This window comes from Pseudonaja textilis, chromosome 8, assembly GCF_049901715.1.
Source record: "Pseudonaja textilis isolate UNSWEBS1 chromosome 8, rPseTex1.2, whole genome shotgun sequence".
NCBI classification, from domain to species: Eukaryota; Metazoa; Chordata; class Lepidosauria; order Squamata; family Elapidae; genus Pseudonaja; species Pseudonaja textilis.
In genome coordinates, this window is record NC_141997.1 from 52,726,078 (window position 1) to 52,750,059 (window position 23,982).

The 23,982-nt window shown below is 50.5% G+C and overlaps 1 protein-coding gene across 1 annotated transcript in view; it reads left to right on the top strand.

Moving 5' to 3' along the window:
• ASPNAT (aspartate N-acetyltransferase) overlaps nucleotides 1–8,886 on the top strand; it is a 40,531-nt gene extending 31,645 nt beyond the window's left edge. The window contains 1 exon segment of the mRNA XM_087938106.1: nucleotides 6,456–8,886. Coding sequence (XP_087794232.1) covers nucleotides 6,456–6,823 — 368 coding nt within the window. The 3' untranslated portion in view covers nucleotides 6,824–8,886.
• Nucleotides 8,887–23,982: the final 15,096 nt, after the last annotated feature.

The window sequence follows — 23,982 nt, forward strand, 5'->3', positions numbered from 1 at the left end:
GGCAAACTTGGGTCTGCAACTGTCTCTCCAAAGTACTTGACTTCCTCCAGGCCTAAGGAAATAAATACATGCTGAAAGTCAGATTAGCCCCCCCAAAAAATGGGGATTGGAGGAGGGCCTCCCCGTGAGTGGCAAGAGTCGGGCTAAAATAAAACTGGCAACTCTGAGGGGAACCAGCCTGCCAGGGAAGCGGGAAGCCCCCTTTTAGTGGCTGGGGCACAGGAGATCAAATGGGAAGAGACCGGAGGGCAAGAATAAGTCGGCTGGGACTCGGCGGCTATAAAGGGGCTGAATTGCCAGAAAGAATTAAGGTTTGGACTCTGAGTGTCAGGTTTGTCTGTAAGGCAGGTAGTCCTGGACTTAGGACCACAACGGGGCCCAAATTTTTTTGTTCTTAAGCGAAGCGATGGCTAGGAGAGCCTTGCCCCATTTTACAACCTTCCTTGCCCCCATTGTTAAGTGAATCACTGCAGCTGTTAAATGAGCAACGCAGTTGTGTCAAGTGAGTGTGTCTTCTGCCTCGGCCTTGCTGGTCAGAATGTCTCACAAAGGGACCCTGGGACTCTGCAACCGTCATAAATACGAGTCATTTGCCAAGCATCCGGCGACCCTGGGGGGAGGGGCTGCAATGGTCTTAAGGGGGAAAAAACAGTCCGAAGTCTCTTCTTCCAATGCCGCTGTAACTTTGGTCGTTAAATGAACTGTTGTAAGTCGAGGACGATCTGTACTAACTATGAAAAATTCTCACCCAGAGTTTTAATTGTAGCTTGGAAGGCAAAGTTGACTTTACTGGGACAGGGGAGGGGATGGGGGGGCGATTCCTTCACCTCTGACTCCCGTCCCAGTCCCAGAGCGGGTGGGGGGGCAGCTATTGTCATCCCTGGGGCTGCTGGTGTCAAAGTGGCGGGGCTGGACCCCCGGTGACCGGGCGCGAGGCCTGAGGCCTGCAGTGGATGGCTGGGTGGGGACTCGGCCCCTCCCTGGGTTGCTCAGCCCAATCAATGGGGGGGGGGGCTAATGGTCCCCCAACTGGTGTTGCTGGGGGGGGTTCAGGCCACCTTCTCTGGGTGAGGGCTGGTCAGTTGCTGCCCAGGCAGCCCCTCCTGGATCCAAAGGCCGCCTTCTTCGTGGGGGCAGGGGTGCCAACCGAGAGGGGGGCTGTCCGGGGGCTCCCCTCGCCCTACAAGACGCAGCAGCCCAGGCAGGGAGGATGTCGTTGGAGCCACTCAGGCGGCCTTGCCATTGCCAGCTGCTCTCCCTACTCACGGGGCTAGTTGCCACCGTAATGGCTCTGGGCTTGGTTATCTGTCCGGCCTCCTCCTCCCACAGGGATCTTCCCGCCAGATCAGATCAGATCAGATGGGATCCATTCGGGTAAAGGAGGATCTCTGTAGCTCAGGGTTGAGAGGGAGGATCCCCTTGGGGCTCTCTGACCTGGGTTGCTTTCTTGCAGACGTTTCCTTACCACACAGGTTAACGTCATCGGTGCTAGAAGGGAGGGGGGGTTGCAGAGAGGAGGAGGAGGAGGAAACTGCGGGGGGGCGGGGTCCTTGGGGCTCTCTGAGCTGGCTTGTTTCCTCGCAGACATTTCATTACCAAACTAGGTGACATCATCAGTGCTAACGATGATGCACTGGCACTGCTGATGTTTCTGGAGTTCGGAGAGCCCCCAGGACCCCGCAGGATTGCTTCCCCCCAGGTCCACCTCCCCAAGAATGCCGCCTGGGAGTGGACCCTTTGGATCCCCCTCCCCCTCCCCTCCCCCGGTTATAAAATCCAATCTTCTCGTTTCCTTCTGGGTATTTTTGCTTTTCTTCTTGTGTCATTTCACTGCTGTGTCTGCTTCTTTTATGGCTAGCTTTGTTTATTACTTCTGGAGTGTTTCTGCTTTCCCTTGGTGACGTTTCTGGTTTTCGGAAGTTTCAGAACTTTGATTTTGCTCAGACCGGTTTCTCGTCGCAGACCAAGGCCTCTGACTCGGATGGCGTCATCCCTGCTTCAGTCCAGAGCCATTGCCGGGCCAGAGGAACCTTTCCAGGCAGCCTGGCCTGGAGCTCGGTTGTCCACCCTTCCCCGCCGACCGCTCTGAGTGCAAAGGACAATGTCTCCCGTTGACTCTGGGCCAGAGGTGGAACCTCTCCAGGGTCCCTTTACTACCCTGGCCCTGCAGGTCTCCCAGGGACGCAAACACGCCTCATCGTGCTAAACCAAACCCTGGACCCCCAAGCAACCTAGCACAGGCCTTGTCTGGGGGGGTGGGGTGGAAATGCAATATCCTACCAGGCGCTTAGGATCCCAGAAGGGTAAGTCCCTCTTATTGACCACTCCGCCTGCTTAACTTGGACCCGGGGAAGAGCAGAGTCGCCTTGTCGGCTCAGCTTCACAGTTATTTGACATCTCCATTAAAAAAAATCCCTCCCAGTTCTTACAGCAGTTTGGAGAAGCACCTCCAACTAGGGCCCTTTTCTCTCCATTCTTGCATGTCTTAGAGCTGTTGGTTGGGCTTTACACCAAGTTGGTTTTTTCTCGCTTGACTGGCAAGAGATGGAAAAATTGCACTCCAAATTCTGATGGGATCTTTCTGTGATTTTCCTCTTGGCCATTATCCGTAAGCTGGCCCATTTGTTGACCTCCATCTCAGACTAAAAGTGTTTCCCATATTCATTTTGTAACGCATGGGTACATTGTACATTGAATAGACTGAATCATTAAATGCACAGCACCAAAGGTTTTTAAAACATTCAAAGTATCCACGCAGCATTTTGATGAAGCCAACCAACGAAACTCTCAACATAAAGTTACAGGCCGGCAAGGACGCCAATGATTCTTTGCATCCTTGCAAAGAATGGCAGATTTGGTGGGAGATGCCAAGGTAGCTGGAGACGTTGGGCGCAGGCATGAGGCAGCTCTGCTTTCTAGGTCGGTTCCTTCTGCCTCTGGTGAGCAAGGACCCCAGGCTGCTACGGAGAAGAAGGCCTGAAAGACCTACTTGGAGTGGGTCTGTCCTGGGGGGATCACGGGGGATCCCCTCATGGTGCTTTGGGAAGGAACCCAGGCCATCCTGGCTCACCTTAGGAAATCCTCTGCTCCTTCAGCTGAGAAGGGGCAGGCAGGAGAACTCCAGTTGCACTGATGTCCTTGCTGTGGGTCTAGGACAACTTGCCACAGCCAATTCTCCACGGGACAAAGAGTTACTCTAACATCGAAGAAATGGTGGAAGAGAATCCTTAAGGAAAGGATGCAAAAGGAGGGGCAGAATGAAATGGGAACGGCAAAAACTAAAATTATTTGAAATAATTCAATGGAATTGTTGAATTCTCCTGTGGCAAGTTGTCCCATTCCAGCCTCAAGCCCACTATCTTTCAACCCTTGGCCACTTCATGTGCCTTGAGCCGTGAGCCTCTCTGTCTCCTTCAGAGAGTGGACACAGGCACCAGAGCTATCTGGACAGGCTCTGAAAGGATCCAGTCATCGCTCCAGAGAGTCTAAGCTCTTGGATCTTGGTTCAAAAACTCAAAGACAACTCCTCCTGGGAACTGAGACTTCTCTGGTGACAATCTCCCTCTTCAACTAATTAAGGTTTCTTGGGATCAAAAGTGGACCTATAGATAAGATTGGTATGTTTCCAAGAAGGGGTCTCTGGACCGACCCTTCCATTCAATGGGTGTGCCACTGGCTACTCCTGGTGGAGGAATGCAGGAAGAATGCTGGGTGATTCTGGGTGTCAGGTTAGGAACAAGGAGAGAACAATAAAATGCCAGGTGCATTTGTGGAATCGGGGTGAAGAGGCAGGCAGTGAGATCTTGGCCCAGACAGAAACAGGAAGAGACCAGTATAACACAGATTGATTTTGCGAGCATCTCTAAGGATGGGAATAACAAATTGGTTTCCAGTTGAACTGTTGTCTGTGGGCGTCCAGGCTGAAATGTCCGTTCATGAAATACAGGCCTGTTTGTTTCACGAAGCTCTGCCGTTGTCTGGAGCACCGGGAATTCTTAGAGGCCCGGCCTGCCAGGGAACTAGAGATGGAGGCCCAGCAGCTGGGAAACCTGTTGTTCAATGTCGATATCCCTAGTTAGAGAAGAATGTAGGCTAGCGGAAGAGAAATTCTAGGATGACGGGCAAACTCTGAAAGGTAGTTAACCTGGTGAGTGTTTATGGAGCTGTGGAAATGGTCTTTGAATGGGCTGAGGGTGGTCCCAGTTCTAAAGACGGGAAATGGGTCTTCCAAAAATACAGTGGATTTGGTCGCCTATTTTGAGACTGGCTGTGTTCGCATGGCAGCAAAAACACCTTAGTTGAGAAGCATATGGCGCTATTTCTGAAGTACTCATTAACCAAACGACGTGTGTGTGCCTGTGTGTGTGAGAGAGAGAGAGAGACTGAGTTGAAACTGAAATTGTGCGTTCAAATTAAAATGGGACAAGAGCAACAATCAGAGCCGATTGGCTCTGATTGAGCTTCTAGGCCATTTGAGGGAATTAAAAATTGCATTGGCCACTTCAGAAAATATCACCCAACTGATCTGGAATTGCCAAGAGTTCCTGATTCTTCCCAATGTCCTTCCATCCAGCACAATTGTGGGTCAATGAGTCATAAACGCACCTTGTCACCCCTGGAAGCTGTAGTGGAGCCATCAAACTATACAAAGATATGAATAAGGTACAAAGACTGAATTATGAAGAAAATATCTCATTATGTCATTAAAATGCCTGTTGAACCAAGTACTTAACAGTGCCCTGGATCAAAGGTGCTTTGAGGTGGAGGTGTCAGCTCTGTTGAGTTTGGGGCAAAATGTTATGCTGGCTGGAGAATTCTGGGAGTTGAAATCCGCAAGTCTTAAAGTTGCCAAGTTTGGGGACCCCTGCTCTAGATTATCGCAAGAAAGGTTTGTGTCCCAGGAAAAATCAAGAGGAAAAAAGTCTAATCTGTTTGCCAGATGTCCCCAAAGGTGCCTTTTCCCAAGCGACAACTGGACGTTCTTTGTTTTGCTTCCCAGAACTGGAGAAGCTTCTTGGGTGAGAAGTGAAACATCTTCAAGGAAAAAAACCAAGAAAGTCCAGTTGCCTCTTGGGAAAAAAGAGGGACATCTTTGGGACAACCGGGACCACCTGGGTGATGATGATGGAGATTCTCCGTAGACATATTTGCCAGAGGGTGATATTAAATCAGAATGTAATCCGAGAAATAAGTGTTTTACCCAGGTACTGCTGTACAATATGTAATACACGTGTGTGCAAATATGTATGTAGGTGCTACGTATGTACATGAAATACCGCTACTGTGTGCATCAGAGTTTCTTCTATTCAACATGCCTCCAGGATCACAACAACAAAATTTGGTGGCAAGCTGCCCATTTTCATAATTAGATTTTTGTGGTTTTAAAATTGGGGTTTAACCTCTGCTAGGCAGCACCCTTATTCCACATCTAACATCTGATCCCAGGCTTGGCTGACCTTTAGGAAGGATGGTGAAATACCTTTGATCTTCCAGTGAGGTCAGCTGATCACTAAAGCTCCTTTAGATCCTTGCAGGCCAAAACATGCTAAGAATTTCCGATCTTTTCTCTGAAAGGCAGGAAGTATTTGTTTGGCACTGCTAGAAGTTGCAATAGCCCTGGCCCTTAGACTTATATGCCGCTTCCCTGTGCTTGTATAGCCCTCTTTAAGCGGTTTACAGAATCGGCCTCTTGCCCCCTCCCCGCCGCAACAATCCGGGTCCTCATTTGACTGACCTTAGAAGGACCGCCCGCAGTTGTGCACAGATGTCTTCGCAGATGTTAAAAAGCCTTCAAGGAAAAAAGGAATGAAGGACAGACTAATGTCTCCAGCAAATTTTGCGGAGACTGGAACTTGCTCATAATCATGGAAACGGATACCCGGCCGGGAAGAGACAGAGAGGGGAGGGGAGGACCAAGGAAGTTCTAAGCTGTGAACCATCCTGTGGCAAGCAGCGAATCTCTGGGTGAAGAGGCTCTCTTCATGCGCGGCTTCATCCAGACTTCCGTGGGGCAGGCAATCCACCAGAGCTGTTCTAAACCACAGGTACCAGCCAAACAATGGAGAACCGGCCCGTTTCCCCCGCAGCAGCTTCGGTGCTGCTTCACAGGGGAGCCATAGTGGGCGAGGGAAGGCAGACGTTCACGGACTCCTCTTTCACAGATGGCAAAGCTCACAAAACATAATTCATTTTCATTACTCAGCGCTTCCAATATTTAGACAATATGTAACGAAACCGAAAATTGTGTTTTGGATGCAGTGCAAGAAATGTTATAGGAAGGCATCTGACATGGTAATTTGGGGCTAATGGTGGTTTCTCGGGAGAACTTGGGGCATTGGGTGCATCCTCTGGGTTGTCGGGTCTTCAGAAGCATAAGACGCGGAAGAGCTTCCCAGAGGTGGCTCCTCTTTGGAGAAGGATCCCCGCACAACTCACCCTCTGCTTTGTGCCAACAGGTTCCTGCTTCTGGGTGGCAGTGCTGAACGGCAACGTGGTGGGCATTGTGGCGGCCCGAGGCAACGAGGAGGACAACACGGTGGAATTGCGCCGCATGTCAGTGGACTCTAAGTACCGTGGTAAAGGGATCGCCAAAGCTCTGGGCCGGAGAGTGCTGGAGTTCGCCGTGCTCAACAACTACTCCTCTGTGGTGCTGGGGACCACGGCAGTGAAGGTGGCAGCCCACAAGTTGTATGAGTCCTTAGGCTTCAAGCATGTTGGGCTGGTGGAACACTATTCTCTGCCTGGAATGACCCACTCGATTCTAGAGCAAATCTTCTTCCAGCTTCGCTACCACCGCTATTGCCTGCACCTGCGTGAGGAATGAGGGAGCCCCGTCTTCAGGGCCGCCCTCCCCAGAACCTCCTGGCCAGGGTTTTGCGGGGGGGTTGTGCCATGGTTTCTTTGCCATCTCCTCCTTTCGCGTTCTTCATTGGCTTTGTACAAGTTCTTGTACAAGGGAAGGGCCCTTCCTCTTCTTCTTCTTCTTCTCCTCTTCTGAAAGGCTTGTAGGGTGACAGCAGCGCTAACGCTGGAGACAGGGCGGACCTGCCCTTGGCCTGACCTGGGCCAAGCTCAGGATGGACACGTTCGCTCTCCCAGTCTTACCCCAGTTAGCCCACCTAAGCACAGAAACGGCAATGCGTAACAAGGCTGCTTGCCTGACGTGGGTTAAAAATAATAACAACAATTAATAATCTCCTTTTCCCCTCCCCCGCCCCAAGTATTAAGAAAAGCGATACTTCATGATACAGCTCAGTGCAAAAGTTTTATGTGAATGCATTTCTCAGTATTTTATGAAGTAGTATGCATTCATGTTCTCAAGGTATAATACCGGTTAATCTTGCTGAAAAAAAAATGTGAAAATCCTGCTTGCTATAATGCATGAAGAGGAACTATTTGCATGCATTCAGACACACTACGAAGTAGGCGCTAATAATAATAATAATAATATTAATACTAATAATGCACTTTCTGGATGTACCTCCCCGGGGCCTAAATTCTCAAGAATATTGGCACCTCTCACACCTGGGCCCTTTATCCTCGTTTTCTTCTTCCTAAGCCAGCAAATACAAGCCCTGAGCCCAATGTAACATATGTAAATGACTGAAATATCAAATATGCGAATGTAGATAGACTTCGAGGTCCCCTGCCAGAAATCCCCACCCAGAGTGTTAATTTTCCTTTATTGAGGAGTTTTGTTTATTACGTTTGCTTAAACAACCCAAATGCTTCGCTTTTGCGGACTGGTTTCCCAGAGGCAAAACGGAGACTTCTGTTTCTATGGCAACACACCTGTACGCAAATAATGTGCACCAAATCTAAACGCTTCAGAAAAAGCAATACGCAAGAGAGAGAGAGAGAGAGAGAAAGAGCTGGAGCTGCCGGTTTCAGCTGAAGGGGGCCAGGGAAGCAAAGAGGGTGGTTTAATCGGTTGCTTCTTGCTAGTGGAATAGCAAGTCTAGAAGAGCTGACCTACAACGCCACTGCTGCTTTAACAGTTATGTCATATTTGTGAGTTGTACAGCTCCATGCAAAAAGCGATGCAACGCAACAGAGATATGGCATGCTACCTGTTGGAGCCCAGCACGAAAACACCTGTGAAGTTGCAGCTTCTTCTGCCTTGAAATACCAACTTCTATTTCAAGAGTAGCAACTTCTGCGTTCATGGTAACCGAATAGAAGTCAGGCAGCTCAGGGGTTTAGAAGGCAATCGGTTCAGAAAAACTCAGAAGTTTTCGGGGTTGCATTTAATTGGGGAGGGGGGATTGAAGAGCTGAGCTTGATAAAAGCAGCTCTCCTTTAATAGTTCCTCCGGTTGAATCATATCGTGGCAGAAATTGGGTCGCCCCCCCCCCACCCGATTGGAGGGAGAAGGTCCCAGGGGTGGATGGAGCCGAGGGGAGATGAGAGTAGAAGGACCCCCCACCCACCCCAGTCAGTCCTTTGGCCTGTCAACGGAGGAGAGAAGCTGCGTTTCTATTCGGTGGCAGGGAGACTGTTTGTATCTTGCTGTCTGGTCTTAAAATGAGGACTGGGTGGGAAGATAGCAAAGGCTGCCCTGCATGAAGAGAGGCTGCCCTGAGTGTTCCTCGCTTCGGGCTCCTGGTGAGGATCCTGCAGCCCCTTCCCCATCACTGGGCTCCATCCTTACCCAGGGAGGTGATGGGAGAGGGGGCTTCCTCGTTGCTCCCCCCTCCCCCCGCCCGTCGCAAGCATGGAGCAACTTGGACGATGAGGCTCTTCGGGCTGATGACCAAATAAAGGGAGAAGGATGGAGGGAGACGGTTCTCGGCTTCAACGGTGACGGCCTTCCTGCCTCAGGTGGCGCCGGGAGCTTAAAAATGGCCAAACCAAACTGTGTCCCAGCAATAAAACCCTTGATCCGCACTAGAGACTGACTTGATGAGCAGAATGTACTTCTTGGAGCCGAGTGTGTGTGTGTGTGTGTGTGTGTGTGTGTGTGTGCGCGTGCCTCTCGATGTAGAATGTATTTTTTTTTTTTTAAAAAGGAAAAATTCTATGCTGTACATTTCTCTTGAAGCTCAAATGTGTACCATTTTTGGGGGGTGGGTGGGGGGTGGGGAATGTAGGATAGAGGTGTGTATAGTGTACAGAAATCGGTACGATATTTTATAGCTGTTTTTGGTGATTACCTTCAATTGCGTAACCCAGATGACTATTATAAAGTGTTAGGGGGGAAAAGGGAAAGGGAGGAACTGCTTGTGCCTTTTAATTTTTTCCTTTTCCTTTTTGTGTTCTTGTGTTATCCTTGCACTAAATGGTTTCTGGAGAATTAATAGTACTATACAGCCTAATGAATTGGACGGTGAGAGTGTGCACGGCCTCTTTGGACTGCAATTGATTTTTATTGAGGCACTTTAAGGACGCGGATGGTCCGCTGCTCGAAGATGAGGGGAAAGGAGGAGGTTTCCTCTGTCGTAGCTGGGGATCCAACGCCAGGCAGGGAAGTCTGCGCTGCGAGGCCTCCACACTGAACTGTCCCTGTACGATCACCTTTGCGCGATTGCATACGGGGGCGAGGGGGCTTCTGGAAATGCACAGGTTCTGAAGTGTCGCTTCTCTGGCTTTGACTGAGTTCTTTGGTGCAGTTAGCGGAAGGCCAAGGGATCTCTTGCCCGTCTAGTTGTGTCTTCTTTCCACTTCCGTACATCAGCAAAGGGCTGGCAGAAAGCACCCTTGACCTCTCTACCTGGCCTTCTCTCACCTGGCTTTTCCACCTATCAGGAGCCCATCAGGAAAGAAGCATTAAATCTCTGCAGCGAAGGAGTTACAGAGGACGGAGGGCTGATGAAGGAGAGGAGGGCTTGAAAGGTGGACGGGACACACTGCTGGGTGGGGGGAGGGGGGTGCTTTTAGCTAGAAAACAATGGGCACCGGAAGTAGAGGATGCCGGGAGGGACTTGTGTAACATTCAAAGACCAGGAATAATGGGGAACACATATTTCAGGTTAAAGCTAGAAGGAACAATGCTCTCCCATGAGGTGGTTTTACCTTGGAGGGGAAAAGAGATTTAAAGGAAGCAGGAAACAAACGTTTCCATCAAATCTTCATCGATCAAAGGAAGAAGCCACAGATTGTGGTGTGGGGGGATTTTTGAGCATTTTGGAGCTCTTGAGAGGAAGTGCAGCCAATTGCAATCCTCCAGTGAATTATCCAGCATATGCTTTCATCTACAACCTGATTTTTTAAAAATAAAAAATTAGGGATATATGTTTTTGAAAAAGATGTAGCAATGATGCCTGCACAGAACTGTACCGGTTGACCAAACCCTTTTCAGAGAGGATGGAGGGAGGGAGGGAGGGAAGGAAGGAGAGAGAGGGAGAGAGAGAAGGAGAGAGAGAGCGCACAACCAATAGCAGCTTAAGTGTAGACTTGTGGTGTGGTTCTATGCATCCTACCTCGCAAACAAATCAATTAGGCCACGTTCAGTCGACCTGTTTCCAACCAGCTGCACATCGATTTATGGCCAGTAGAAGGACCTTCCTGGCACCAGCAAGGCCACAGCTTCAGGTGGCGACCTTCCCCACGTAGGAGGGAGGCCTGCGTTCCTAAGACTGGCTTGATCACGGGCAGGTTTCTCCTGCAAAGGCTGCCGTTCTCTTGTTTTGGGTGAGGGGGGGGGGAAGCAGAGGCCCCTGAGGCTGCGCTGGGCTGGTCTTTCAGGGGGAACTGGATGAGGCCCGACACCAGTTCCTGGGCCGATGGGGAGCAGAGGCAGCTCTTGGGGTAACCCCAGGCCTGACTGAAGGGGGCTGACCCTGAGGGATCTCCTGGGGCCAAACGCCTGGATTTCACCCCCAGATTTCTGTGTACTGCTGGCTTTTTTGCTGCCTCATTTCCACAGCTACCACTTGGAAATATCCCCTTAGCCAAAGTGACACAGCAAAGCGGTTATTTATGAGGATAGTTTTATTGCGGCCAACGCACGGACACCGCTTTTTATAGGCTGCAAAACCCAGGCAAAAAGATCTCCCTTCCCTAACTTGGATTTCTTCTGTGAGTAAGGAAGGGTTTCCTTTCTTTCTTTGAATCATGGCTTGGAGGAAGCGGGCCAGGAGTTCTGGCATTGAGGCCTTTATCACAGCTGTGGCTGTCAATCAAGGCGGCCCCGATCCTTCAGTCCAAGACCCACCACAGGTGTCCCAGCAGACGCGGAAAAGCTTGAACCAAGCTTCAATCTCACAGTTGAGGCCACCTCTCGTGACTCCCTCGGCCCCTTCCCTGTGGACCTCTCTACTTTATCATGATGTCCACACATCATGGCTTAATCGTTTCATTGATCAATACGCAACCTCTTCGTTGATTCCTTCCTGGAACTTGTTGCGTCACAGAAATTTAACTCACAAAGCCAGGGTTCTTACTCAACCTCTGCTGAGTTTCTGTCCTATGGCTCCCATCAGCTGCATCGTTCCAAAATCGTCCCGTGGATAGATACATTTTTGGGTTTTTTGCCTTGCATTCCGGTACATAAAACCAAGCAGCTGTATTCTTATTTTGTCTGTGTCTGGTTTATGGGCTTCATAAGGTGCACCAGTTTATAAGAACCGCACAAATGCTTTGGAAAAGGGTGTTTCATAATAAGGGAGGGTCCTCACAAAGCCCCCCCCCATCTTCAAACCAGCCGTATCTTTTTTTTGAGACTCACACACGACAACGTTGGACGCAGTTTCCGGCTGCCTCCACGCGTGTGTGCATTGCATTCACTTCTGGGGTTTCTGTGCAAGGCTGGAAATGGGCTTGCAGGCTGCAAAGCTCCCCTTTGGAAGCCTGGCCACTGACTCACCCAGAGGGGTCACCCAGAGGCCAAGAGCGGGAAAGGCTTTCATCCACAGGCACGGCTGCTAGCCATTCCCCTGGATATAGTGCTGTGAAAATTGGACTAAAAGCTCCATTAATCCTGCCTGGTGGTCAGTTTGGGAGCTCTCGAGGGCTGCCAACCATTTGAGCAGCCTTGTTGCTCTTGTTTAAATGAGTGGCTTATCTACCGCTGGCTCTCAAGATGGAAAACGGGACCGGTGGCTCCAATACCTTAAACAGGAGCCCCTCCTCTCCTTCGTTTTCCAAATACTCGAGGCAGCTTTTCAGCCTGTATTTAGCCTGATGCCTTTTGTCCTCTTCCCCTTCTAAATCTTGACCCCACAGCCCCTTCTCCTATGACTGTTGGAAAAACACAAAGGCTTCTGCCTTTCAGATCCAAGAACTTTGGCTGTCATAATGTGTGACATATTTCTGAGCTTCTGCCAGATTTGATCCCTCTGGGTCCTGCTAAACCTGTCGCCAGAGTTTTAACTTTGCTTCCTTGATACGGGGTGGCAGTTAGATAACGTTTCCCTCAAGGTTACGGCTCAGCTGAACTTCAGCAAAGAAGGCTGGGCTGGGCCGCTTAGGGATTCCTCTACATAGCTAGACTGAACATTGGAATTTGCATTCTAAAAATGTATTGCGAATGCAAGCATCTTAACAGATATCAGTACAAAAAAACCCCCACCTTTATTAGTGAACCCCCTAATAATGACTTCACAGGGGCCTTCGCTCTGTTTTTACGTATATCATTTGTCATACCACCCTGGCTAAGGAGAGATTATCCTATATGACGTGCGTGCAGTCATGTGCACACGCATGATAATACTACGTAATCATATAGGTAATGATCTCTGTGTCTCTGCTATATATATGAAATAAGCACTGATTCAGATTGAACAGCTATGGGTGTTATTTGAATATGTCCAGAAAAAACCACCCCCAAATTCTGCAAGCCGTAGGCTTTAAAACGACACCTGTATTTAAGCCAGTATAGTACCGTCTTATTCTGCTCAACCATTGTTGTTATTTCTTTACTCTTCTTTTCATAAGAGACTTTCTATCATGCTACGGCTGCTTCTCACTGACACTTAATGACAGAAACGTCAGATCTCTGAAGCGCATGTCCTTCTGCCTTAGACGAGGAGTTTTCAGCAATTAAAGTGTCTCCTTGCTTTAATTGCAAAAGAGGCAGAAACGGGCCCGGATCACAGCCTCCAGGAGTGACACCTGCCGGCTTTGGTACTTTGGGGCAGAGGTGGGTATTCAGCAGGTTCTGACCAGTTCTGGAGAACCGGTAGTAGAAAGTCTGAGTAGTTCAGAGAATTGACAAATGCTCACCTCTGACGGGAGATTTTGCAGTCTCCTTCCCCTGCCACGCCCACCAAGCCACGCCCACAGAACCAGTGGTAAAAAAAGTGTGAATCCCACCCCTGCTTTGGGGGTGTTTTAGATCCGGGGTCTCCAACCTTGGCACCTGTAAGAGGTGTGGACTTCAACTCCCAGAATTCCTCAGCCAGCAGAGCTTTGGGAGTTGAAGTCCACGAGTCTTAGCGTTGCCACGGTTGGGGACCCCTGTTTTAGAGCCCTTCTGTCTCAAACTTGGCCACTTTTAAAATGCCTGGACTGGCTGGGGAGTCCTGGGCGTTGGAAGTCTACGGCTCTTAAAATCCCCAAGTTTGAGGAACGCTGTTCTTGCGCTCCGCTTATTTCAGGGGTTTCCTTTCTTCCCTGCCTGGATAGAAGCCTTCTTATCTATACTCCAGCCCACTGTGGTCACGGCAGACCCTCGCTGGCTCCCATCTGGGTTGTCTTAGTCAATTGTCTCGATTTTGTTTTCCTTCTCCGTTTTAGGCCTTACTTTTTGGGTTGTCCCCCTCTGTCTCTTTTCCACCTTCAGGAACAGAACCTTGCCTTTAAAGGGCCTTTTCTGAAAACCTCTGACGGATGGTGCTCCTATCTAATCTGTCTCTGGATGACAGACACATGAGCCTCTGCTCACACGGCCAGCTTGGACTGACTCATCCTCGGTGCACTTCTGTGGCCCCACTGGTGCCACCCTGCAGCCGGAGAACGGAGCAGCGTCTCTCTAAAGAGGCTCAGCCCGTGAGAAAAGCCAGAGAAGGCAGAAGGGAAGCGTTGCAAAGCACCACCCGGAGGCATCCGCCAGGCAATCCCGTTGCGAGGCTCTGGGTCCGAAGGGGCCCTTCAGCTCACTTACGTGTGACCCAATGCCCCCAGTCCGAGTTCCCAGAGTTCCCTTCACTGGGCTAAGTAGCCGTTGGCAAGATAAGCTGTCAACTGACTCACTATCTTGGGATTGTTTAGGTCTGTGTTTTCCATCCCTTTCCCAACCTCTCCCGCCTCCCCAGTCACTCGGAAGACCTGTCAACGCAGGATGTTTATATCCGGCCTTGTGCTTTGAGCCGTTCGGAAGGCGTTGAGGTGCCTCTCCTTGACTCCAGGCGCTGCGTGTGCTCTGGCCCTTCTCAAGGCCAAAGCTCTCTCGCTTTCTCCTACTTCTGCTCTTCATAGGCAGTCTCCAGTACTCTTGTCTCAATTTTGCAGGTCTTCAAATTATCTGTCCTCTCACCTCTTTTCATCAAAATGTTGTTACGACATATTTCAACAGTCATTGCAGTGGGGGGGCTGACCTTCTCATAGACCACCCTCCCTTTGGTGGTTGGGGGTCTTCCACAGAAGCCTCAGTAGTTTCTGATTTGGAAAACCTCCCCTGAACTTTACAAACCATGGCTGTGTCTTCCCTACTGCAAAACCCACCTGCCTCGGTTGATCCGCAATCCTTACCCATACGGATGTCCAATGTGGCCCCTCCTGGCTGCAGCATTTCCATGGTCTCCCCATCCCCCGAATTCACCCAGGCCTTCCAAAGGGATTTCGGACTAATCTGAAGGGGGTGCAGGGCCAGGCTAGTGACCTTTGACCCCACCCTCTGTCCCCCTCCCAACTTCCCCGTTTTTTCCTTCTGAACCTTCTCAGCTGCCCCCTCAACCGATGTCCATGGCTTCTTCCAGTGTTATTGCCCCTCCCCAAGAAAAGTTTGTCCCCCAAAAGAAGGCCATTTCGGTCAGAACCCAAAACAGGCAGTCTCTTCCATTCGGCATCTGGTCCGAGCACGAATGCTTCTTTTTGGAAAGGATGACTCCAAAGTGAAGTGCGCTCGGCTCTCGGGCCCAGAATATCTTCCGCATCCATAGGGAGGAGATACTAATTGCGGCCTGAAGGTTACAGGGACTCGGTCTCCAAGAAAAAAGTTGCTGCTGTCCCTTTGCTCATTCAGAATTTGGGAGGATCTCTTTTGTTTCTTCAATCGCAAGGAGGTTCCTTCTCGCTTTTTAGCATCCACCTGGCATCACCGCCTTGGCTGTTTTTCCACTTTCCTTAATCTTCTACCACCATATTAAATCTGGTCCTGATGGGGAGTTCATTCCTGGTGTTGACAATGTATGTGCAGAAGTTTTTATCCTAAGAACACGTCTTCACTGTTGCCATTATTTTGGTGTTCCTGTCTGAGAGCGGCCTGGCTTCCATAAAAAGTATCTTAATATCTGAGCTCTTCTCTTCTTCCAGAGAATGCGCCCTTCCTCCCTTTCGCAGGGTCTGCCTTCTCCCCCAGACATTCTGCTGTATGGCCTTGATGTGGGTCGTGGTGGGACTCTTTTTCCCCAAAACTCTCCTCTTTTTTTCTTTTGTTAGAATGATCAACCAATGCCTTAATGCTCTAGGACCCAAGGAAGCTCTATCAAGACTCCTCTCAAGACTTTTCCAAATAAACAAGTTGTTAAAAGGAACATTCTTTTGTAGTCAATAAAAACATTATATCCCACAATAATATTCTACCTTCACTGAAATTCTAGCTTAGTTTTCAACTCCAGATCCTTCCTTTAGAAAAAGGGTTTTCCCCAGCCATGTTTCCTAAGAGCATTTACTGAGCTGCTGGTTTCAGTGGAGGTAATCCTTGACTTACGATCGTTTCTTTAGCAATTGTTCAAAGTTATGAGGGCGCTGTAAAAGTGACTTATGACCGGTTCTTGCACTTACAACCTCTCAGCATCCTCACAGCCACCAATTGGGCATTTGGCCACCAACCTGCACTGATGACAGTTGGAGCTCCCTGGCTTGGTGTGAGAAGGCTGTTGGTCACCTTCCCAGCCGGCCTCCCACAAGCCAAGTCAATGGAAGAAGTCGGATATCTGCTTAACCAGCATGACGATTCACTTAGCAACTGTAGTGAAAAGGGTGTAAAATCAGGCCTGACTCACTTAAGGGCTCCATCGCTTAGGGATGGAAGTTCTGGTCCTGATTGTAGTTGTAAGTCGAGGACTACCTGTGTATTCGTTACATCAGAGGAAAGGCTGTCACAAGCACCTGGCCTCTGGGGAGAAAAGACGGGGAGAGGGCAGGATCCGGCGTCCTGTGAATTTTGACCTATTGGATTAACGTCTGTACGTGTGTGTGTGTGTGTGTGTGTATGTGTTTACAGTACATGCACGTACACTCCATTGTGGTTTGCCCAGATTAATCGAGGGGAAGTACTCCCCCCCCCCGAGTTTTAGCTCTCCAGGTTTAGTCAGCCAGCCTGTAGCTCCAAGTGGACACCCACCTCCTCCGCCCGCTTTGCCCAGCCGCCCAGCCTGGCCCCTTCTGCTCTTCTTCCACACAGCCCCAGTGTATTTTGCCAGCTCACGGTGTATTTCCCTGTCTATTTCCTCTGCCTGCGGCACCCAGGCCTCCTGGTTTTAGGTTTAGATGGGGATGGCCTTGTATTTCGGGAGACAGTGGGTGCACTGACCAGATTTGGGGATCCGTTTTGTTTTCCCATTGGACCCACCAGCCAGAGTATATCCTCTATGCTGTGGCTGTGACATCCTCAACGATCCCATTTTAGCCTTGTTTGTTTGGGGAACTCAGCCCGTTTCGCTCGCGGATGGTTCCATGTGTTTCCCATGGATCCAGAAAACGGGGCTGTGTTAACCGTGGACGAGTGTGTCAAGCAAACCCAGCCTATGTCTTTGGAATATTATGATGGAAATGAAATGCGGGTATCAAATTTTATAAATAAATAACATAAACCAAGAATGCTGGATCCTTGTGTTTGTTCTGAATACCAAAACTGAAAGGAACTTGCAAAACCTTCCCTGCACAATCCCCTCCTCATTCTACGTTCCAAACTTTCCTTATTAGAGCAGGTAAACCTCATTTGCTGCTGTTATGAGGTCTTTCGGGGGTTTGAACTCTGTAGCCTTCTGCCGCAAATCATCCAGAGACAAACAGGTGTGTCACAGGTCTCCCCACCCTCACTTTTACACAAAAGGCTTCCTACGAAGGAACTCGGCCGGCTAATTTTATTACGGAGAAACTACGGTCAGAAGGAAGCAGGCGCCAAGGGACTCTGGGCCTCAGGACGGTAGTGAAGGAACTGGGGGGCTCAGGTTTGGCTGCTTTTGCTGACCCTTCCAACTGAGGGTCAAGCGAGCAGGTTTTGGGAAAGCCCGGGTGATCCGAGCCAGGGGGATTTCTACAGCCGTGGGATATGCTAGGAATCTACAGTGCATGCAAAGATTTAGGCAGCTTTTTGTTCAAGTTTTTTGCTTCAGTGAATTTCTAAGTAAGTAGACAGTGACCCAACCACCATGTGTTAGAAAGTTAGAAACACATTTTTCTGCTAATGGGAATACGTGCTTACTACTTAGATGGCAATATTTTCAGATTCCAATTAAGAAAAGAATTAATGTGGCAGGTGCAAAGATTTGGACAACCTTCCAGTCAGTATTTTTGTAATATTTCCTTTGGTAGAAATAACAGCTTCCCCCCCAAAAATTGTAGCTAGTTAACAGCGTTTTGTCATTGTTTTTGGAGTTTTCCCCTCCTCTACTTTGCAGAACAATTCTAGCTCAAAAATTCTCTTAGGACTCCTTGCATAATACTTCGCAAATTCAATATATATATATATATATATATATAAATAAATATGGCAGATGGTTGCCATACTAAGAAAACCAATCTTTTTTTCAGCTTCCCTGTTTTCCTTGGGATTATGAGAGAAGAAATACAACCACAAGAAATACAAGCTACAATGGGTGGGAGATCATTAAAGAGAGATTCAATCCAGAATTAAGGAGAAATTTCCTGAGAGTGATAACTTTTGGTCAATGGGTTTGAATGGGTTGCCTTCAGAAGCTCTGGGTGCTTCAGCGCTGGAGGTCTTCAAGAAGAGACTGGGCAGCCACATGTCCGGAGTGGTATAGGGTCTCCTGCTTGGGTGAGGGGTTGGACTAGAAGACCTCCAAGGTCCCTTCCAAATGAGAAACTGGATGGCTCTAGATTACTTCTTGAGGCAAACTGAGAACTGCTAGTCTCCAAGGTCCCTTCCAATTCTGAATTTGGTAAATACATCAACCTCAAAATGGCTGCCATGCCGGAGAAAACTTTGAGGCAGGGAATTTGCAGGATATGGTCAAAAAAAGTATGGAAGGCAGCAACACCCATACAAAGAACCCAGAGCTGTGTTTGCCCCATCACGCCTGTCCTCCTGACCTCTCCAACCAGGAGCAGGCAATGCTGGCTTGTGGGGATGGTGGCTTGGGCTCCAGCCTCAGGCTCTCTGCATTTGAGGGCCTTGCAGACGAGGGAGCAGACGAGGGCAGGTGGGTCTTCCTGAGACAGGGGTGGGAGGGAGGCAGGCAAGCCACAAAGCCTCTTGTTCCTCTGTGGGGGCATGGCTGATGGAGCTACTTCACTCTGACAACCATCCGAGAACTTCAGGCCAGGAAGGAGGAAAAGTCTCGGGACAGAGCCAGCCTTGTCCCCAGCTGCTTTCTGGTTGATGCTCCTTCAAGGCCTGGGGCCAGGTTTGTTCTTCCGTCATGGGTACAAGGAGCTCAGGGGGCCCATGTGGGCTGCTGTTGGCATTTCCCCTCCTTCCAGAGTCACCAAAAGACGATGTCAACACAACGTTGACTCCCTAGATTGTCAGTCTGGCCGCTTCTGTTTCGGCTCTGGTTTCTGTTGTGTAGGAAAATAATAGGAAGCCTTGTAAGGAAAGCGATAGGGGCATCACCACACCGGTGGCCTTCTCTTCCTTCCAAGCTTCTCCCAATCGATGGGGAAACCTCCAGAGATGACCACCGTGTTGGGCAGACGGCCCGGCATCTCTTTCCACCTTTACCTGCAGGATGCCTTGGTTTCAAATAGACTGCCCCGAGAGGATTCTGGAAAAAATCCAGACAAACATTTTAAGAGTTTTTTCCTAGGCAACACACACACACACACACACACACACACACTCTTTCCCGCTCTGGTTGTCCAACAGCTTTTCCAGGACGTTCCTGGGGTGAGGCGTTTTGCTAAGCCAGGGGAGCCTCAAGCAAGGAGCTCTACAACTCTTCCACAGCTCGGCCGTTGCTACAGAAAGCCTCTGCCCAGGTGGGCTGGCGGCGGAGGTGACTCCTCGTCAGTCCCACTAGACGAGAGGGGCAGCTACACAAACAAAACCCTCAAGGCGTGTGGTCGACGCTGTATTGCTTCTCTTCGTTTCTGACTCTCTAGCAAACAATTCAGACCTTTCCTTCCCCACACAACTGCAAGGCACCAGGAGCCTAAAGCCTGGGCTCTGGCGGAGGTTAGGCCTTCACGCTGGGGGCGGTAGATAGAGTAATGCCAGATCCCGCCTCTTTCCCTCCCTCCCGATTGTTTAGGTACTGCATGTTGTTTTCATACAGCTTCATAATAGTTTATTTCTAGAGTTTTATCTTTTAAGGTTGCAAGGCGTCCAGAGTTACCCTGTGGGCGGGCAATGTATTTGGTAAATGAAATAAAGAAATACAACAATAAAAGGAAGGCTGGATCGTCCCCCTTGGTCACGGAATAAAAGCAGAGGTCTTGGTGAGTTTGCACCCACAGATGTGGAAAACGCGTGGAAAGGAGCTTCTGAGGGGGCCTGGCGGCTTCTCTTCCCCGGTTAATGGAGTCCTGGGTCATTTCTCACATCACCGCAATTCAGCCAGTGGAGGAAACGTCTCCGTGTTAATTACTTGGGTGGAAGCAGCACGACATGAACGGGGCTGTGGAAGCCCCGGCTCTCTTCCTCCTCCTCCTCCTCCTCTCAAGGGAGGGAAAAGGGGATAAATCAGATACTGGAGATTATAAATACTTAGGAAACGCCCCACGGAGCTGTTCCTTAGCAACCCAGCGAGGCATCGGGGCAGCCAACGAGGCAGGCCAGAGCCTTCTCCAAGGGTGACTCAAGAGCCACGTTTCGCTGTTCACATCGACCCAGGGAGCTTGGTCCGGCCTCCTGGCAAGAGGTGCCTCTCCGGTGGGGGGGAGGCAGGAATGCCTGGCTGGAGGCGGGGTGGGCGCAAGCCCTTCACCCAAACGGGCCGCTCAGCCGGCAGCTGCACTTCCCAGGTAAAAAGGCCAGCCAGGCAGGGACCCGAAAAGCTCAGGATCCCCGTGAAACGAACCCACGGAAACTGGCAGCCGGTCACACCAGGGATCGTGGCGTGAAAAACCACCAGGTAAAATAAGACAGCAGCAGAAGGCCGGGGGGGGGGCTGTGGGCCAGGGGAGCAGGAAAGGGGGGAAAGGATCTGGGCCAGGGGTGGAGTGCCAATTTTTCTGCCCCCGGTTCTGTGGGCGTGGCTTGGTGGGCGTGGCAGGGGAAGGAGTCTGTCAAGCCACCAGTCAGAGGCGGGATTGGCTGCTTCTCCGAACCCCTCAAAGTTTCCGCTTCCGGTTCTCCAGAACCGGTCAGAACCTGCTGAATAGGCCACCTCTGGTCTGGGGCCCAAGTCATAGGGCGGAGGTTGAGGGAGCCGGGTTCTCTCCTAGCCCAAAGAAGAGAAGGCCATTTATTGGTCCCAATATCTGAGGGGCTCCCCCAAAGAAGAGGGGGACGAATCGTTCTCCAAAGCACCCGAGGGCAGGACAAGAAGTAACGGATGGAAACCGGTCAGGGAGAGATCCAACCTAGAACCAGAGAGATGTAAACTCTGCCAGGGTCACAGGACAGGCGTGAGGTCCCCAAGTGGCTCAAACACAACTCTTCGCCTCCTCACCCAGCTGCAGAAGCGGCAGCCCTGAACAACCAATTCAGCCACCCTGAAATTACACTCATGCCTTCTCAAGAATTGTTTTGATCTGTCGGTACATTTTTGCATCCTAAGTGACTTAGGTGAGGATGCAGTTTGGACCCGCAGGGCCTTCGTGCTGGACCGCCTGGCATAACCCCGGTCCAAAGCCCTTCCCACTTCATGAGGAGACGGGAGGAGCTTCAATCTAGGCCGCCACCGCCTTTCCCTTGTAACTGAGAAGCGGTTCTGCGGCATTCGGTGCTCAGGAAACCCGTAGCACTTTATATAGGATAATTCCAAATGTGTGTATATAATTCAGCATTCTCTTCACATTTTAATGTGGCATCCACGTTCCCAAAACCCTAATAAACCACCCAATGGCTATTCAACCAAAACAGGGTGAGGGCGGAGGAAGCTTAAACCATGCGCATAAAGGTCCCCTCAATGGTTGGATACTCCCAGCGGAATAAAGTTCGCAGCCACCTCTTTTTGAATCTTCCCCGAGGTGCCTGGTAAACCAACCAGAAACGTTTTGTGGAAACAGCCGCCTCTCCACCTCACAAGGATCATACCTAGTGCTAAAATGTTAAGACCCTTAAGGGCCTGTCTCCATTGCGTTCCAGCCAAGGCATTTTCTGTCCTCCTGCCCCACACCAATAAATTGGGTCATGTGGTATGTGTGTTGGGGGGGCACATTGAGATGGGTGGCGTATCGATTTAATAATGTGTGTCTATATCTCTGAATCTCTAGATCTATGTGGATATGCTGTGTGTGTGTGTGTGTGTGTGTGTGTGTGTGTAAAAAAAGTTTAAAATTCAGTAGGGAAGCAGCTCCTTCCCCCCCCCCGCCACCCGAAAATGTGCAGGTCAAAGTTGCGTTCTCCTGCAGCAGAGTTTCCAGCCACCTCCTCTTCCCCGCCATTCCCTGGATTTCAGCTGCGGTTTTATTCCTCTCGACTGGACTCAGGTGTGATCCGCAGCCTCTGAATCCCAGATAATTTATTCAGGGAAATAAAATTCAGCAGGAAGAGCCAGCTCGTGAAGGGCTCACGGTTCCTCGGGAAGCCCTGGGCCGGCGTTCACGAAAGCGTTGCGATTTCAGAACAAATGCGAGAGCATCGTTTCGGATCACGCTCCATGTGAGAACCCATTCAGTGCAAGAAGACCTGAGTCACACCTGAGGGCCGTCTCTCACTTTGCCTTGCACTCACTTGTTCCTTACCCCCCTCAGAAAGGACTGGCTGAGATACTACTCCTGTTCAGGGCAAGCGAGGCTCTGGAAAGGGCCCCCCCAAAAAGGATGGGGGGGCAGGGCGGCAAGAATTAGTGAGCAAAAGAACTTAGGGGAGAAAAAAGGAAATCTTACACCGTTTGGTCAGCGTGAGTTTCTAATTTTTTTCTAGCCTTTCTTCCACGTCTCCATCCAGGATCCCAGATCTTTGCTTTGGCGCCCTAAACGTCTCCCCTTCCTTTCGGGGAAACTCATCAACTCCACCCAACCGCAACCTTCACTCCTTCGCTCCTTCTCAGCTCCCTGGTGCCTTCCTTCCTGCCCCTTTTTCCCTCCTCCTCCTCCTCGCACCCTCACGATAAGCCCAGGTCATAAGGTATCCTTCCCGAATGGCCAGGCTGAAGTAGAAAGGGCACCAACTAAGCACGCACTTACTCGGAGGAAAGGCAAACAGGCGCTCTCCTCTAGTGGCTCCCACGATTGATTAGCGTTAGGAGATCAAAGTTTGTGTCTGGAGCAGGAGCTCTCAGGGGACCTGCAAAGCGACAGAATAGCGATAATCGTGATCATTATCAGTGAGGGAAAAGCAAAGGAGATAACCAGAAGTCTCCTAATGTTATGGTTTACCCTTAAATCTTAAAGGTAGCTTATTTGCTTTCCAAATTTTAATGCCCTTTCCAAATTTTAATTTCTCTATTATTTCCAACGAAGTTCAGCTTTATTTAAGGGACCGTTTCACACGGCCTTACTTTAACAAGTGTGGCTGTGAAGATTTTATTCCCACCTCCCAAAGGCAACTTGTGAGGAAATGCTATTCTGGGCACCGGGGATCAAACGGTTCTCGAAAGCCACCTCCTGCACTATGAATGTACACATTGCTCCGAATTGTTGGGGTGATTTTAGACGCGACGTGCATCCCCCTCTGGCTTTTCCCGTTTTCTTCTCCCCATTTCGTTTCTTAAAAAAAAGTTACCTTAGTTGTTGTTTATCGTTTGATTAAACCCCTTAAGAGAAACGGATTGAGCAGCCGTACTGGAGGCCTCGACCCGAGGACCAGGTGGCTGAGCTGACCCAGGAGCCGCCTCCAGACCGTGTCCAACTGGTCACCGGTTGGACTCTAGGCTGGAGCCAAGCAAGCAATCCGAACAGAGCTGCAAGGGACCCCAGAGGTCCTCTAGTCCAACCCCCCGCTCAGGCAGGAGCCCCTATACCCCTTCCGACAAAGGGCCGCCTGCTCAAAAGCCTCCAGGGACAGAACCCCAACACCTTCTGGAGGGGAATCCCTTCCCCTGGTTGATGCCTCCAAGAAGATTTGGACCAGGGCGACCAAAATCGTTCCTTGTGACTTTATCCACCAGGCGCCCAACAGACTCCTGGGTGGCCTCCCCTCCCCCGTAGAGACGGAGCCACTCTGACCGGGGCCACTGGACAACGGTCAGCAGAGGCCATGCAGGAAGAGGTTTCGCTGCCCTTACGGCCCCCAGGCCACGGCTCAAAGGGGGGGGGGTCAGACTCCCTCCCTCCGGCCCTCCCTACTGGGGCCAAGGGGGGCTCCGTCTCCCCCTGGAAGCCTCCCTCAGCCAAGGGCCACCTTAGGATCAGCCCAGAGGGAGAGGAGCAATGGGACCCCTGGGCCCAGCCACCCACTCCGGGCAGGCCGCAGTGGGACCCCACCCTCCAGCAGATCCTTCAGGGAAGCGGCCAGCTCCTCTCAGGAGCCTCCCTGGGCCCACCGATGGCCCGGCTGCTCTGGTCGTCCCGAGGTCAGTGGAGGGGCGTCCCTGATCGTGGCAACCATCCCGCCATGCCTCCCACCGCACCACAGCTCCAGCAAAG